Source organism: Mandrillus leucophaeus, unplaced genomic scaffold, assembly GCF_000951045.1.
Source record: "Mandrillus leucophaeus isolate KB7577 unplaced genomic scaffold, Mleu.le_1.0 Scaffold515, whole genome shotgun sequence".
Taxonomy (NCBI): Eukaryota; Metazoa; Chordata; class Mammalia; order Primates; family Cercopithecidae; genus Mandrillus; species Mandrillus leucophaeus.
Genome location: NW_012105531.1, coordinates 2,383,333 through 2,396,753, shown reverse-complemented (window position 1 = coordinate 2,396,753; position 13,421 = coordinate 2,383,333). Strand labels below are relative to the sequence as shown.

The window sequence follows — 13,421 nt, the reverse complement described above, 5'->3', positions numbered from 1 at the left end:
ATAATAAATAAAACCTATAGCTATGTAGTGCTTTCTTGGATTACTTTGAAGCTTTTCAAATACCCAGAAGTCGCTGTTGGTTGTAACCATAAGGCAGAAATTTAACAAAGCATGCCCTGATAAAAGAAAATCATATTTCAGTATAGCTACAACCTTTGGTGCATTGTTATTTACAGGTACATGCCAGAACCTCAGGCTTTTGCATGGTGCCTGGTGTTTGGTAGCACTCACTAAATCTTTGTTGAATGTTTGAATATGTGGGTGATCACAAAGCCCTGGAGAAGAATCATAGAAGATGTGAGACTTGAAGGATAGAGAATTTGATAAGAGACTAGAAGGCTAAGCTTTTAAGTTAGGGGCCATGGAAGGCCAAAAAAGGAACCATCAGTAGGACCCAACAGGGCACCTTTGAAGGTTTTAACAGAGAAAGTTGACTATGTGGAGTTGTTGGAGGACTCATTGGGAAGTGGTAAATTGAATGGATTAGAAGGAAGAGAAACTGGATAGAGGCCAAGAAACTAATGTAGTGGTGAAGTGATGAATTTCTAAGTTAGGAAGGTGACAGAGTAAAGAGAAAGAGATCAGTATCAGAGACATTTTGAGAACCAGAACTTGGTGTGAAGACAATGAGAAGACACTTGTCATGACTTGGTTATGGCTTAGATTCTATAGTGGGAATCCCTGTCCAGGCCTGGACCGACTTCGTTGGTCTCTGTTCTGCAGGTATCAGGGACTGAACTTGCTTTCTTCTTTCAAGAAGTGCCACCCACCCTATCCCGTGAGAAGATTTCTTTCTCCCAACCAGCAGCAGAGTGAGATGTAGTCTCCTCAGCACTGTCCTTCAGTAGGTTCAAAGAAAGAGTCCCCACGCCCTTTCCTGCTTATCCATAGGGAAATGACTAAATAAAATGTTGTACTATGTAGCAGTTAAGGGGAATGAATTCAATCTCCATGTATCCAAATGGGCACATCTCAAAAAACATTATTGAGTTAAAACAGAAAACAAATAGTAGATGTTAACTATGAACTGTGTTTGAAAGCATCCCCCCAAAAAGCATGTATGCATTGGAAAGCTAATCACTGTTTTAACAGTATTAAGTGGTGGGACATTTAAAAGATGATTAGGCCATGAGGACTCTGCCCTTTTGAATGGAATAATGCCTTTGTTACAGGAGTGGTTCCTTTCAAAAGAATGGGCTTGGCACCCTCTTGCTTACTCTCTCTCACCCACATGATGCCTTCTACCATGTTATGAAGCAGTAAGAAGACCCTTGCCAGATGCAACCCCTCAATCTTGGACTTCCCAGCCTCCAGAGCTGTGAGCCAATAAAGTTCTGTTCATTATAAATTACCCAGTCTGTAGTGTTCCATTATAGCAGCACAAAACAGACTAAGAAGTCAGTATGCATGCAGCTTGATACTGTTTATATTTTAAAATGCACTAATACCATGTATTTTCTATAGGTACATATACTGCAAGTGTATGGAACATATAAAAAGTGATCTAGAAGGAAGGACACCAGATTTGTAAAACAGGTAATCAAAGACTTCTTTGATCACTCTCTGCAGGTATAGAGTGGGAACTTGGTTTGGAAGTGATCAAAGAAGACTTTGGCTCTTTTTGTAATGCTAGACTTAATCTATCCATAGAATGTAAAACTAGAAATTCCTTTTTAAAAAAAGATTTGAGTCCTCATAGATAATTTGGGAAACACAGAAGAATTTGAAGGAGAATATTTTAAAATCACTGAAGTGTATATCATCTAGAGATACCTGCTTTTAAATTTTTTATATATTTCCTTGTGCTAGTTTAAACATATGTAATTAGGATCATCCTGTATATGGTTTTACATCCTGATTTTTTCTACTTAACATTATATCTGGAACATTTTCTCATGTCATTTAATGTTCTTTGAAAATACTATTTTAAATGACTAGCTAGGATTTCCTCTATTCCAAAATGTACCAAATAATTATCCTATTGTTTGAGTTTTGGTCTTTTCTAATTCCTCACTGTTTATTTAACATACATTCATTTCAGCATTTACTTCTTGTCAGGAACTGTTCTAGAAATATAGTGGTCAATAGGGCAGACAAAGCCCCTACCCTCAAAGAGCTTTCAGAATGTAATGCAATGAGCCAGGCATAGTGGCTGTCCCGTAATCCCAGCACTTTGGGAGGCCGAGGTGGGCGGGTCAGGAGTTCGAGAACAGCCTGGCCAACATGGCGAAACCCTGTCTCTACTAAAAATACAAAAAAAGTAGCAGGGCATGGTGGCGGATGCCTATAGTCCCAGCTACTCTGGAGGCTGAGGCAGGAGAATTGCTTGAGCAGAGGTTGCAGTGAGCTGAGATCGTGCCACTGCACTCCAGCCTGGGGGACAGAGCGAGACTCCGTCTCAAAAAAAAAAAAAAAAAAAAAGAAATGTAGGCAGAAACCTATGCTCACATTTTGTTTCTTTAGGTTACACTGTTAACGGAATTAACAGATCAAAGGATATAGGATCATGTCACTAAATTGTTCCCCAGTAAGGATATAGCAATTTACATTCCCAGCAGCAGTCTGTGTTTTATCATTTTCTTAAATCTTTGAAAATTATTTTACTTTGCTTTAATTACTGAATTAAACATTTTTCTCTTGTCTTGCTAAGATTTCTTGGATCCTCAGCTTCATTTCTTCTTAATATGTTATATTTTTCTCAGAGTGTTAAATTTCTCTTTGTCACTGTCTCCTTGTGACTTCATTGCCCCCACATGTCCACTGTGCTCCTATAAGAGCAGATTGTCCATGTTCTGGTTCAGTTTAACCAGAGAATATGCAGTTAAACAATTAGAATATGTAATTTAAAAAAATTATGGAAAATTTCAAACATATGCAAAAATAGAGAAAATAGTACAATTAACCCTCACATACCTATAAATTGGAATCAACAATTACCAAGATTTTGCCATATTTGTTTCACTTAACACTTTTTTTCTTACTGTGCTCAAATACTTTTAAGCAGTAACAGACATCATGTCATTTGTTTTTACAGGTGCATACTGAACATTTTTATTTGATTTATTCCTTCCATTCTTAGATGTTAAAAATATCTTTGGGTTTTTGTCCTCTGCTTTTATTCCTGAGGGTGAGGCTTTGTGCCCTCTTTCTAATTCTATCTTTACCAACAGCATGGGGAACTTTTCTCTAAAATGACCATAATTAGGGCAGCCATGAAATAAAAGCAGAATGTAAAATGTGCATTTTGCAGGTTCTTCAGGCTGGATCATCTACAGAACTAGACAACACTGGGAACACTCATAAACCATGTCAAACCACAGTCCGCTTCTCTCAGTTGTTCTCAACTGTGATTAAAATGGAAAATTATGTAATATGTGACTAAATCCTCATTGTTGTGCAGGTTGAAATAGTAGCTGGTTTCTTGTGTTAGGAACTCATATACACAAATATACACACATAATCGGAAAATTCTGCATATAGTTTCAGGTGTTACTAGTCCCTCTAAAATCCACCTATGGGCCAAACCCTATCCATTGATGGAAATCCTGGCAAATAAATTCCACTCACAATGGCTTTCTTCCATTACTTAAACACACACACACACAGGCAGGAGGAAGATGAGTATGTTGATAAGGAAAAAAATACTTAATTATACACACATAAACATAAGAAAATGTGTAAAATACAGAACAAACAAAATCAACTATTGTATACTGTAATTAAGATCCTAGAGAAATAGTTGGAACCTATTAGGAACTTGTGGAGGGGAAAAGTGGTCATACTACCTGCAAACACACACAAACAGAGTACCTAAAGTTGTCAAACTGTATAGAAAAAAAAAATCTTCTTATAAGCTGGATAAATTCATAAAGCTATTGGAGAAAAAAGATACGACAAAATCTATTTAATACCAGTTTCCAAAGCAAGAAATGGACAAGATACATTTTAAAAAGTAACAGTTCTTTCTACTGTTCTCAGCTGTGATTGAAATGAAAAATTATTTAAAGCACGTCTTACTTTGCCCATTATTGTACAAATGTAAACATTAGCTGGTTGCTGAAAGAGGTAAGTAAGCATTATAATACATCCATTAACATACACACTTTGAAATTTGGGTTTGCTCTGTATGTCCTACACTTTTAGCACAGTCAAGCAATGTAGCCCCTTGTTCTATTTCTTTTTTTCTTTTTCTTTTTCTTTCTTTTTTTTTATTTTAGAGAGGGAGTCTCGCGCTGTTACCCAGGCTGGAGTGCAGTGGTGTGATCTCGGCTCACCGCAACCTCTGCCTCCTGGGTTCAAGTGATTCTCCCACTTGAGCCTCCCGGGTAGCTGGGATTACAGGTGTGTACCACCACGCCCAGCTAATTTTTTGTATTTTTAGTAGAGATGGGGTTTTGCCATGTTGGCCAGGCTGGTCTCAAATTCCTGACCTCAGGTGATCCGCTGCATCAGCCTCCCAAAGTGCTGGGATTACAGGCGTGGGCCACTGCCCAGCCTTCTATTTCTAATAAATGATAACAAAAGAGTTTTAGGCTGGGCGTGGTGGCTCACGCCTATAATCCCAGCACTTTGGGAGGCTGAGGCAGGTGGATAATGAAGTCAGGAGATCAAGACCAGCCTGGCTAGCACAGTGAAATCCCATCTCTACTAAAAATACAAAAAGTTAGTCAGTCGTGGTGGTGGGCGCATGTAGTCCCAGCTACTGGGGAGGCTGGCAGGAGAATGGTGTGAACCCAGGAGGTGGAGCTTGCAGTGAGCCGAGATCCCGCCACTGCACTGCAGCCTGGATGACAGAGTGAGACTCCGTCTTAAAAAAAAAAAAAAAAGAGTTTTAGAAGGCTAGATTTAAAAATTTATCCCACACTGTGACTAGATTATAGAACAGAATTCATGCCAACAAATAAGCAGATCACTGATAAAAGGGGCTGGTACTTCTGTGGCTAGATCTGACTAGTGACCTGGGGACTTTGATTTCCTCCTTACCTTCCTTACCATCAGAATTGCTGTTTGCAAGCTTCAGGTCAGCTGGAAAGCAGAGTGTATTAAAGGAAGGAATTTTGATGGTGCTCATTACACACATCTGAGAGCTGTGTGTGAGTGGCTCCCTTGTTTTTGAAGATATGCATCATATATTAGAGGCTTAAGTGACCATCTGAATGAGGTGGCGACTGGGCATGTGCATATTTGAAAATATTGGTTATTTGTCACTCATGGTTCCCTTCAAATGTGTCACTCTAAAAAACTATTTTCTCCTATGAGACAATTTATGCTTTAAAACATTTAATTGTTAAATGTTTTAATGGTTTGCTCTAGACCTTCTGTGGTGACATTACTGTGACAATTAATAACCTATAAAATCCACTTCTGTTCCTCAGGTACTAACATAACATCACTTTACCAAACAATAAGGACAGGATTTGTGTTAGAAACGAAGACTGCTCAGTATAACCAGCAAAGACAGTCCCCCAACTACAGTAGCATGAGAATGTGAGTTAATGCTTAAATAATCCACTGACATAAATTTTATAGGTTAAAATAAAGATTACATAAGTTACTGTTAGTGAAAATTTTATTGCACTATGGTAATTTATTATCATAATCTCTTTTCTTGGCTTTATGCAAAGCCAATAAAGAAAAACGCTAGCTACTTTGACAACCTTCCAACAGATTCCAGGAATATTATCCACAGTGTGACCATAATGACCAATCCTACAACTAGACATTTTCCTGGAATGGAATACAGGAATTCAATACACACACAGATACACATTTGAATTTTTATAGCTGTCAAATTAGAAGTGTCTCTCTCAGTGCCACCAAAAAATAACAGAAAAAAGCCCACATTTATCTGAGGCATTGTGTGTTTAGACTTTTGAAACTTTTTCAGAACATCAGTAAAAAAAATGGAGTGTTTCAATATTTTCATACAAATACACAGAAAATTTATTCCTCTTCCCTTCACAAAACAGAGAACAAAAACTCTTACTAAATTCCCAGATAAATTTGTGCCTAATTTTACTAAGTAGCTACCTGTAAGGCAGTGTTTGTCATTTTGAGATGGGGTGTTTCTGACAGAAACAATTCCATTTGGAGAATAGACTATTGTTCTGATTTGAGCTGTGCCAATTACTTGGGCAAATTATTTCTAAAATACTTAAGAGCTGCCTTATTTGAGCTTCCAACTGCTAAGATAAGAGCAGTTATTCCCACAAATGGAGAAAACAGGAGGTGGCTACATAAGAACTACCTGACCGATTTCTCCTGGATACCCTCAAGATGGTTTCCCAGGGGAATTCTGATGTCCCTGGGTTTGGGGACCACAGAACTAAGTGATCTCCTGATTCTTTTTGCTATAACAATTTCTGATTGGTTTGGGCTTTGCTAGGCAAATAAAGAGAATACAGATTAAATAACAGACTAAATTAACTACCCATTCATAAATTTTATATATATACACACATATATGTTAATACATTACTTTTTATTTATAAATAAGACACACAAGAAGTTGCAAAAATAGAATAGTTTGTGTATACCCTTTATCCAGCTTCCCCAAATGCTATCTCTCATAACCAGAGTATATTTTCAAAACCAGGGAATTGATATTAGTCCAGAACTATTAACTACAGAATTTACTCATTCACCAATTTTTGCATGCTTTTATTGTGTATATAGTACTACGAAATTCCACTGCAAGTATTGATTTCCATAAACATCACCAAGATCAAGACACAGAAGTGTTTCATTCCCACAAAGAAACTCACTCATACTATCCTTTCTCTATCATCAGACTCTGCACCCATTCTTAATCCCTAGTGATCACTGATCTCTTCTCATTGCTATAATTTTGTCATTTCAAGAGTGTTATATAAACGAATCCATACCAGATACAACCTTTTGAGATAGGCTTCTGGTACCCAGCATACTACCCTAGAAATTCATAGAAGTTGTTTTATGTAACAATCTGGCTGAGTAGTATATCGTTTATGGATATACCACAGTATATATATTGGCCCATTGAAGGATATTTAGGATTTTTCTATTTCTTGACTGTCCAAATAAAGTTGCCATGAATATTTATGTACAGGTTTTTGTGTGGACATATATTTTCATTGCTGTATTTCAATCCTGTACCCAGGAGTACAATTTCTGGGTCATATTGTTAAGTACCACTTTTTCAGAGTGACTGTACCACTTTTCCACCAACAATGCATGAGAGATGCAGTTACCCTCCTTTCTCACCAGTACTTGATATTATCAGCATCTTTAGCTTTAGCTAGGTTATAGTGATAACTTGTTGTGGTTTTAATTTGCATTTTCCTGATGGCTAATGATTTGATCTTTTCATGTGCTTATTTGCCATCTCTTTTGTGAAGAGATGTATATTTGCCCATTTTGTAATGGGATTGTGTTTTCTCACTTTTGGTTTAGAGAATTCTGTTTTAGATGTAAGTCCTTTATTGGATAAGTGTTTTGCGAATATTTTCTCCCAGTCTGTGGTTTGTCTTGTCATCCTATTAACAGGAATTTTTATTTTGTATTTTTTAAGACAGGATCTCACTCTGTTGCTCAGGCTGGATTGCAATGGTGCAATCATAGCTCACTGCAGCCTCAAACTCTTGTGCTCAAGCAATCCTCTGATCCTCTCAAGTACCTGGGACTACAGGTGCACACCACCATGCCAGGCTAATTAAAAAAAAAATTTTTTTGTAGAGATAGTGTATGGCTTTGCTGCCCAGGATGATCTTGAACTCCTGGCCTCAAACTATTAATATCTTCCCAACTCAGCCTCCCGAAGTGCTGGGATTACAGGCATGAACCACAGCGCCCAGCTTAACAGGATTTTTCAGAGAGAAAAAGTTTAATTTTGATGAAATCCACCAATTTATCTATTTTTTTCTTTTATGGCATGTGCTTTTGGTGTAATGTCTAAAAACTACACATAAACCTAGGTTGTAAAGATGGTCTATGTTTTGTTTTATAGCTTTCCTTACATTTAGATATATGATCCATTTTGAGTTAATTTTGTATTACATGTGAGGTTGGGGTTCCTTTGTTTGTTTTGGTTTTTGACAAATGGAAGTCCACATCATTTATTGAAACTCTTCTTCCTCTGTTGGTTTTAAGATAAATCCGTTGGCCATACTTCTGAATGTCTATTTATGGATTCTCTATCTTATTTCGTTGATCTGTATTTCTGTCCCTCCTCCAAGTCTTGATTACTTTAACTATAAAATCAAGTTTTATGATTCCTCCACTTTTATTCCTTTTTCAAAATTGTTTTATTTATTCTAGTTGTCTTTCCATATACATTTTTTTTTAATTTTTATTTTTTTGAGATGGAGTCTCGCTCTGTCGCCCAGGCTGGAGTGCAGTGGCTCGATCTTGGCTCCCTGCAACCTCAGCCTCCCGAGTAGCTGGGACTACAGGCGCCCGCCACCACGCCCGGCTAATTTTTGTGTTTTTAGTAGAGACGGGGTTTCTTCATGTTGGCCAGGCCAGTCTCGAACCCCTGACTTCAGGTGATCTACCCACCTCGGCCTCCCAAAGTGCTGGGATTACAGGCGTGAGCCACCCTTCCCAGCCTCCATGGAAGTTTTAGAATTAGCTTTTCTACATCTACCAAGAAAAAAAAAGCTGCTGGAATTTTGCATACATTTTGTGCCCAAGGTGAGTGTATTGTTGCTCTCACCATAGACCTGGGCTTGCACAGTCAGGCCCAGCAAAGTACCAGGCATCCATTTCATGATGGATACATGAAGGAAGGGGCCTCGGACACATGGCCGTGGTGAAAGAGGTTGGGAGGCCACACAGAAAGGAGAAGGCACTAAGATCAGGCTCAGCCGCTTCTGGATCTCAGGCGCCGGAGATTATTTATGGGTCAATCTGGCGGCCCCTGGGCCTCAGGTAGAACTGCTTAGCAAGTGAAAAGGGCGTCCCGGGTGCAGGGTACAGCTGCGAGCCATCCTCGAAGGTGTCTTGACGTGTCAAAGAAAGCAGGGGAACCGGGACAAGACCCTGGGCGTCCGCGCTGTCCCAGCCCCTTCCTGGTGCGCCCCGCCCTGCGATCACAAGGACCCCACCGCCGGGCGAGAGCTGCCCGCCCCGCGCCTGACGTCCGGGGCCTGGAACCGCGCTGCTACCGCGGCCTCTTTCCCTGGTTCTGGCCCGGTGAACGAGGCCCAGCAATCTCTCTCGCATGACAAAGGGTTGGGTCAATTAAGGCCCATCCGAAAGCATCTGCTGAGCCCTTGGGAACGGTTTAGTCAAATACTGACTGCAGCTACACGTTGGGAAACGCTGGTACAAACCAACAAGCAGCCTTTCCGCCCTTGTGGAGAGAGACTAGCAGCATCATCATTGGCATAAAGAGATAAACCCAAGTGTGCTGGAAAATAGGAGCTCTGAAGAGCGGGCGACAAGCAAGGCACCATAGTAACAGAGGTCCTGAGGATGGATGTGGAACACAAGTTGGAGCATGACCAGCTGAGACCAGTGTTGCTGGAGCACAGAGCCAACGGGAGAAATGGCAGGCTAAGGCTGGAATATGCAGGGATGAAGCACAACCTGGATTCTTCTGTGTCACGGCAAAGGTTCTGCTCTTGATCCTACAGAAAGTGGGCAACCAAACCAATTGTTTTCCAAAGATCCTAAACAATGTAAAGCTAGGCTCTGATCAAAGGGCTAATTAATCCATATTTACTATTTGTTACCAGGAGTTTCTTATATCAGATTTAAATCAGAAGGCTAATAGCTTCATTTCAACCATGCCACTGTATCCATGAAAATTCTGTAAAAAGTATTTGTGGAGAGCAAAATCCACATGTACTGAATACCTAGCTTAAATTATCAAAACACAACCAGTCTTATCTCTAAACTACTTCATTTGCTGACTCGTCTTTGAAGACATGAAGGTCGCTGACAACCTCATGAGAAGATACTGAAAACATCAGTCTTGTCATATACCTGATCTCCCTTGCCTGACATATACTTCCATCATCTAAATGATCCAGTGCCTGTATCCTAAACACAGTAACATAGACACATTACAACACAGATCCTGACACCTTTAAACAAGAGTGGGGAGCAATTTTGAGGTTACTATTTATCACCTGGGTCTCTGAAAGATGGATACAAGAATGTGCATTTCCAAGGGTACCTAAGATTATCTATGTGCCATGAAACTTGGTAACTGCTTGAAGTGTCACACCAGATATGGAAAATACCAAGAATTAAAAAGAAAGCATCTCACTACAATTTAAGTGAGTTTTTGAAGTTGCATTAAAGTTGTTCAAGTAATACAACAATACTGCACATTTATTCCAGCTCTATCTCATTTTCTTATTCCACAGGATGAGGGAACTGTGCCAAGTTACAAATGTTATTAACTCTAGAGAATCCTGAAACAACCCTGTCTTATCATCTCCTAAAATTGGTACAGGTCCTGTGTTCGCTGGTTTAGGATTAAAAAAAAAAGGCGGGGGACGTATGGTAAAGAACACAATCTTTGTGGTGAGAACGGGGGACAATAAGATACAAACATTTTTTGGCATAAGAAAATTTATTACTACAGTGTTTTCACCATTAAAATTTATGATCTTGGTCTTTCCTTCTTGCCTTTGTATAGGGCCAGAAGAGACACATTGGCTACTTTGACAACCTTAAAGCGGACTCCAGGAATATCACCAACAGCATGACCTTTGCGACCAAATCCAGCAACCAGAACTTCATCGTTTTCCTGGAATAAAATAAAAAGTTTATTTCTAGTGTCAATGGCAATCACAAAAATACTTTCATGTGAGGAAACTCCCTTGCATCAGATAAAAATGTGAGGGAGCCCACCCCAAGAACAGAAGGTACAAAACAGTTGAAATACTCACCTCAATAAAGTTCAAGCAACCGTCGTTGGGTACAAAGGCTGTGATTTTCTTGCCATTCTTGATCAACTGGACCCTGACACACTTCCTAATGGCAGAATTTGGCTGTTTGGCTTCAACTCCTCTGAAATATAAAAGGCATAGCAGAGTGAGCTGGCTTTCTGAAAAAGGATAATTTTTTCACATTCACTAGAGACTACTGAGAAACTGTTTCTATCTTTTCAATCTAACCTCAAATGGCTGAGCTGAAGTCCTGTGATGTCAACCAAGTTTTCTGCCAGTCTTAATTTCATTAGCACAATGGGGGAAATTTCTAGACCTTTTACAGTTACAACATTAGACTGGAGTGGCAGCATGGGCCTGTAGCCCCAATTACTTGGGAGGCTGACGTGAGAGGATCTATGCCTAGGAGGTCAAGACTGCCAGCCTGTATAACTAGAGACCCTGTCTCAAAAAAAAAACTAAGATAAGAATTAGAAAGTCTGGGCTGGGCACAGTGGCTCATGCTTGTAATCAGGGCACTTCGGGAGGCCGAGGCGGGCGGATCACCTGAGGTCAGGAGTTTGAGACCAGCCTGGTCAACATGGCGAAACCCCATCTCTACTAAAAATACAAAATATTAGCTGGCATGGTGGTGGGCTCCTGTAATCCCAGCTACCTGGGAGGCTGAGGCAGGAGAATTGCTTAAACCTGGGAGGCTAAGGTTGCAGGGAGCCGAAATGGCGCTACTGCACTCCAGCCTGGACGACAGAGCTAGACTCTGTCTCAAAAAAAAAAAAAAAAAAATTAGAAAGTCTGAGTTCAAATGGATCTACCATCAAATACGATTGAACTATGTGAAATTATCATTTTTGAAAGTCAAAACCAGTCAAGTACTGGCAGTTTCATGTCTCAATCTTAGGTGTACGACCTCAGTTAATTCTGATTCAAGTCACTTCTTTTCACCTTACCTTTATCAAGTCGAAAAATCATTTGATTGCAGATTCAATAGCTGACACGTGACATTTACTTGTAACAGCTCCCACAGTAAAAGTGTTTGTGTCCTTTACTTCATCGTTAGTATCTTCTCCAATTCCTCCCAGGCCAACGTTAAGTAAAAACCTTAACTACGTAATTCCCACACACTAATTTTACCAACTTTTAAACAAAATAAACGCTTTGCAATTTTACCCCGTAATGCCCAAATGAACGCTACTACACAAAAACCTGTAACTACTTTTAAGATAAGAATTCGTAAGTTTATGTCTCGAATTCCTATAATCAACTAAAACTGACGGAAGCAATGGACTTACACTTTTTCCAAGACGATTCCTTTTGCATGAGAAGCACCTCCAAAAGGGTTGGCCTTCAGGGCTGTGCCCAAATGGGCTTTCTTGTACTGTTTATCATGCCACTTCTGGTCTCGTCGGTGACTGCGGAGCTTCCTAGCAGTACGAAGTCCACGACACTTGCCTGAAAATTAACTATTTTAGTTCTTCTGCAAAAACACGCCATCTACATGTTTCCCATCTTCTAAGACACTCGCCTCATCTGGAATAAACCCTTAAGCCTATTGGCTCTCGTACTATTTACTGGCCTGTGAGCCAAACATCTGGCCTTCAGGTTCCCCTGAACCGACTAACGAACGTTCGAAGAGAGCTCCGGAGAATGTGTTCTCCCAAAGGACTAGGCCCCGCTCGAATGCTTGGGAGGAAGCGCCGGCCTCCCTGTGTCCCTCGGTACCCCGACCTCGGCGGCCTCCACGCCTCACGCGCCCCTTCCACGCCGGACCATGTGCGGCCCAGAGCGGCGCTTCCCCGGCCCTCCGCCATGGAGCCTCTCCGCCAAGAAGCCTCGCCGTGGCATCCCCCTCCCTACTCTATTCGCATCCGCCCGCCAGTCCCTAAGACCCCAAGTCCCACTTGCGGCGCCCTTAGACTGGCCAGGTCAGCTCACCCATCCTGTCGGCGCCACCGGCCTGAGCGAAAGAGAGAAGCAGCGCAGGAAGGAGCCACAAACCACCGCGAGCAAGCCCCGCCCAGTCAAGGACCCCGCGCCGCTGTCTGCGTCGCGCCTGACCCGAGGCTGGAGTCTCTCCTTTGAAAACAACGTGTTTACATCACTTTCCTGAGCTAGAATCTGCGTCTTATTTAATGTGCGCGAAATTCAGAGATATCTAATTTGCATGGGTTTTTTCCCCCCTTTTCATGAGAATGCTGGAGACCGGAGGAACATGGACTACCAATCCCAGAATGCTTTGCATGGGACCCGCTCACCGCGTAGGTGCCCTTGCCGAAGCTACGTCGAGCAGGTCGCGGGGCTGGGCTGGGCGGAGCTAGGTCCAAGGAGGAAGGAGTCGGTGAGCTGAATCTGTAGAGAGTACTGGGGCGGGAGTCCTGCGAGTAGTCTGGAAAATTAGACTTCTGAGCCTTAATTCGTGCTCACAAGCAGCACAGTAAATTGTAAAATGTAGTGAAGCAATGTAATATAGTAACTAAAACCCCAAGCTTTGGAGCCAGACTGCGCCTTTAACCCTAAAGCTGCCGCTTATTTGGACTGGCGAGT

General features: G+C 41.0%; 1 protein-coding gene across 2 annotated transcripts; it reads right to left on the bottom strand.

The window, feature by feature from the left end:
• Positions 1–9,034: 9,034 nt before the first annotated feature.
• Positions 9,035–13,110, bottom strand: RPS23 (ribosomal protein S23). 2 transcript variants are annotated; one of them, XM_011996471.1, is made up of 6 exons: positions 12,813–13,110; positions 12,170–12,329; positions 10,881–11,001; positions 10,661–10,738; positions 9,704–9,790; positions 9,035–9,608 (listed from the first exon to the last, which is right to left on the bottom strand). In XM_011996471.1, exons 1-5 carry the CDS (start codon positions 12,814–12,816, stop codon positions 9,740–9,742), a joined length of 414 nt encoding a protein of 137 aa, XP_011851861.1. In that variant the 5' UTR covers positions 12,817–13,110; the 3' UTR covers positions 9,035–9,608; positions 9,704–9,739. The 2 variants fall into 2 exon arrangements, with proteins under 2 accessions (XP_011851861.1, XP_011851860.1); XM_011996470.1 differs by lacking the exons at positions 9,035–9,608; positions 9,704–9,790 and having other exon boundaries at positions 10,543–10,738.
• Between the last annotated feature and the right edge of the window lie 311 nt (positions 13,111–13,421).

Excerpts from the sequence above, each read along its gene's own strand:
- RPS23 (XM_011996470.1), bottom strand. Across the intron at positions 11,002-12,169 it reads GGAATCGTCTTGGAAAAAGT|AGGAGTTGAAGCCAAACAGC; the intron begins GTAAGTCCATTG and ends TTTATATTTCAG. Across the intron at positions 10,739-10,880 it reads GTTGCTTGAACTTTATTGAG|GAAAACGATGAAGTTCTGGT; the intron begins GTGAGTATTTCA and ends ATTTTATTCCAG.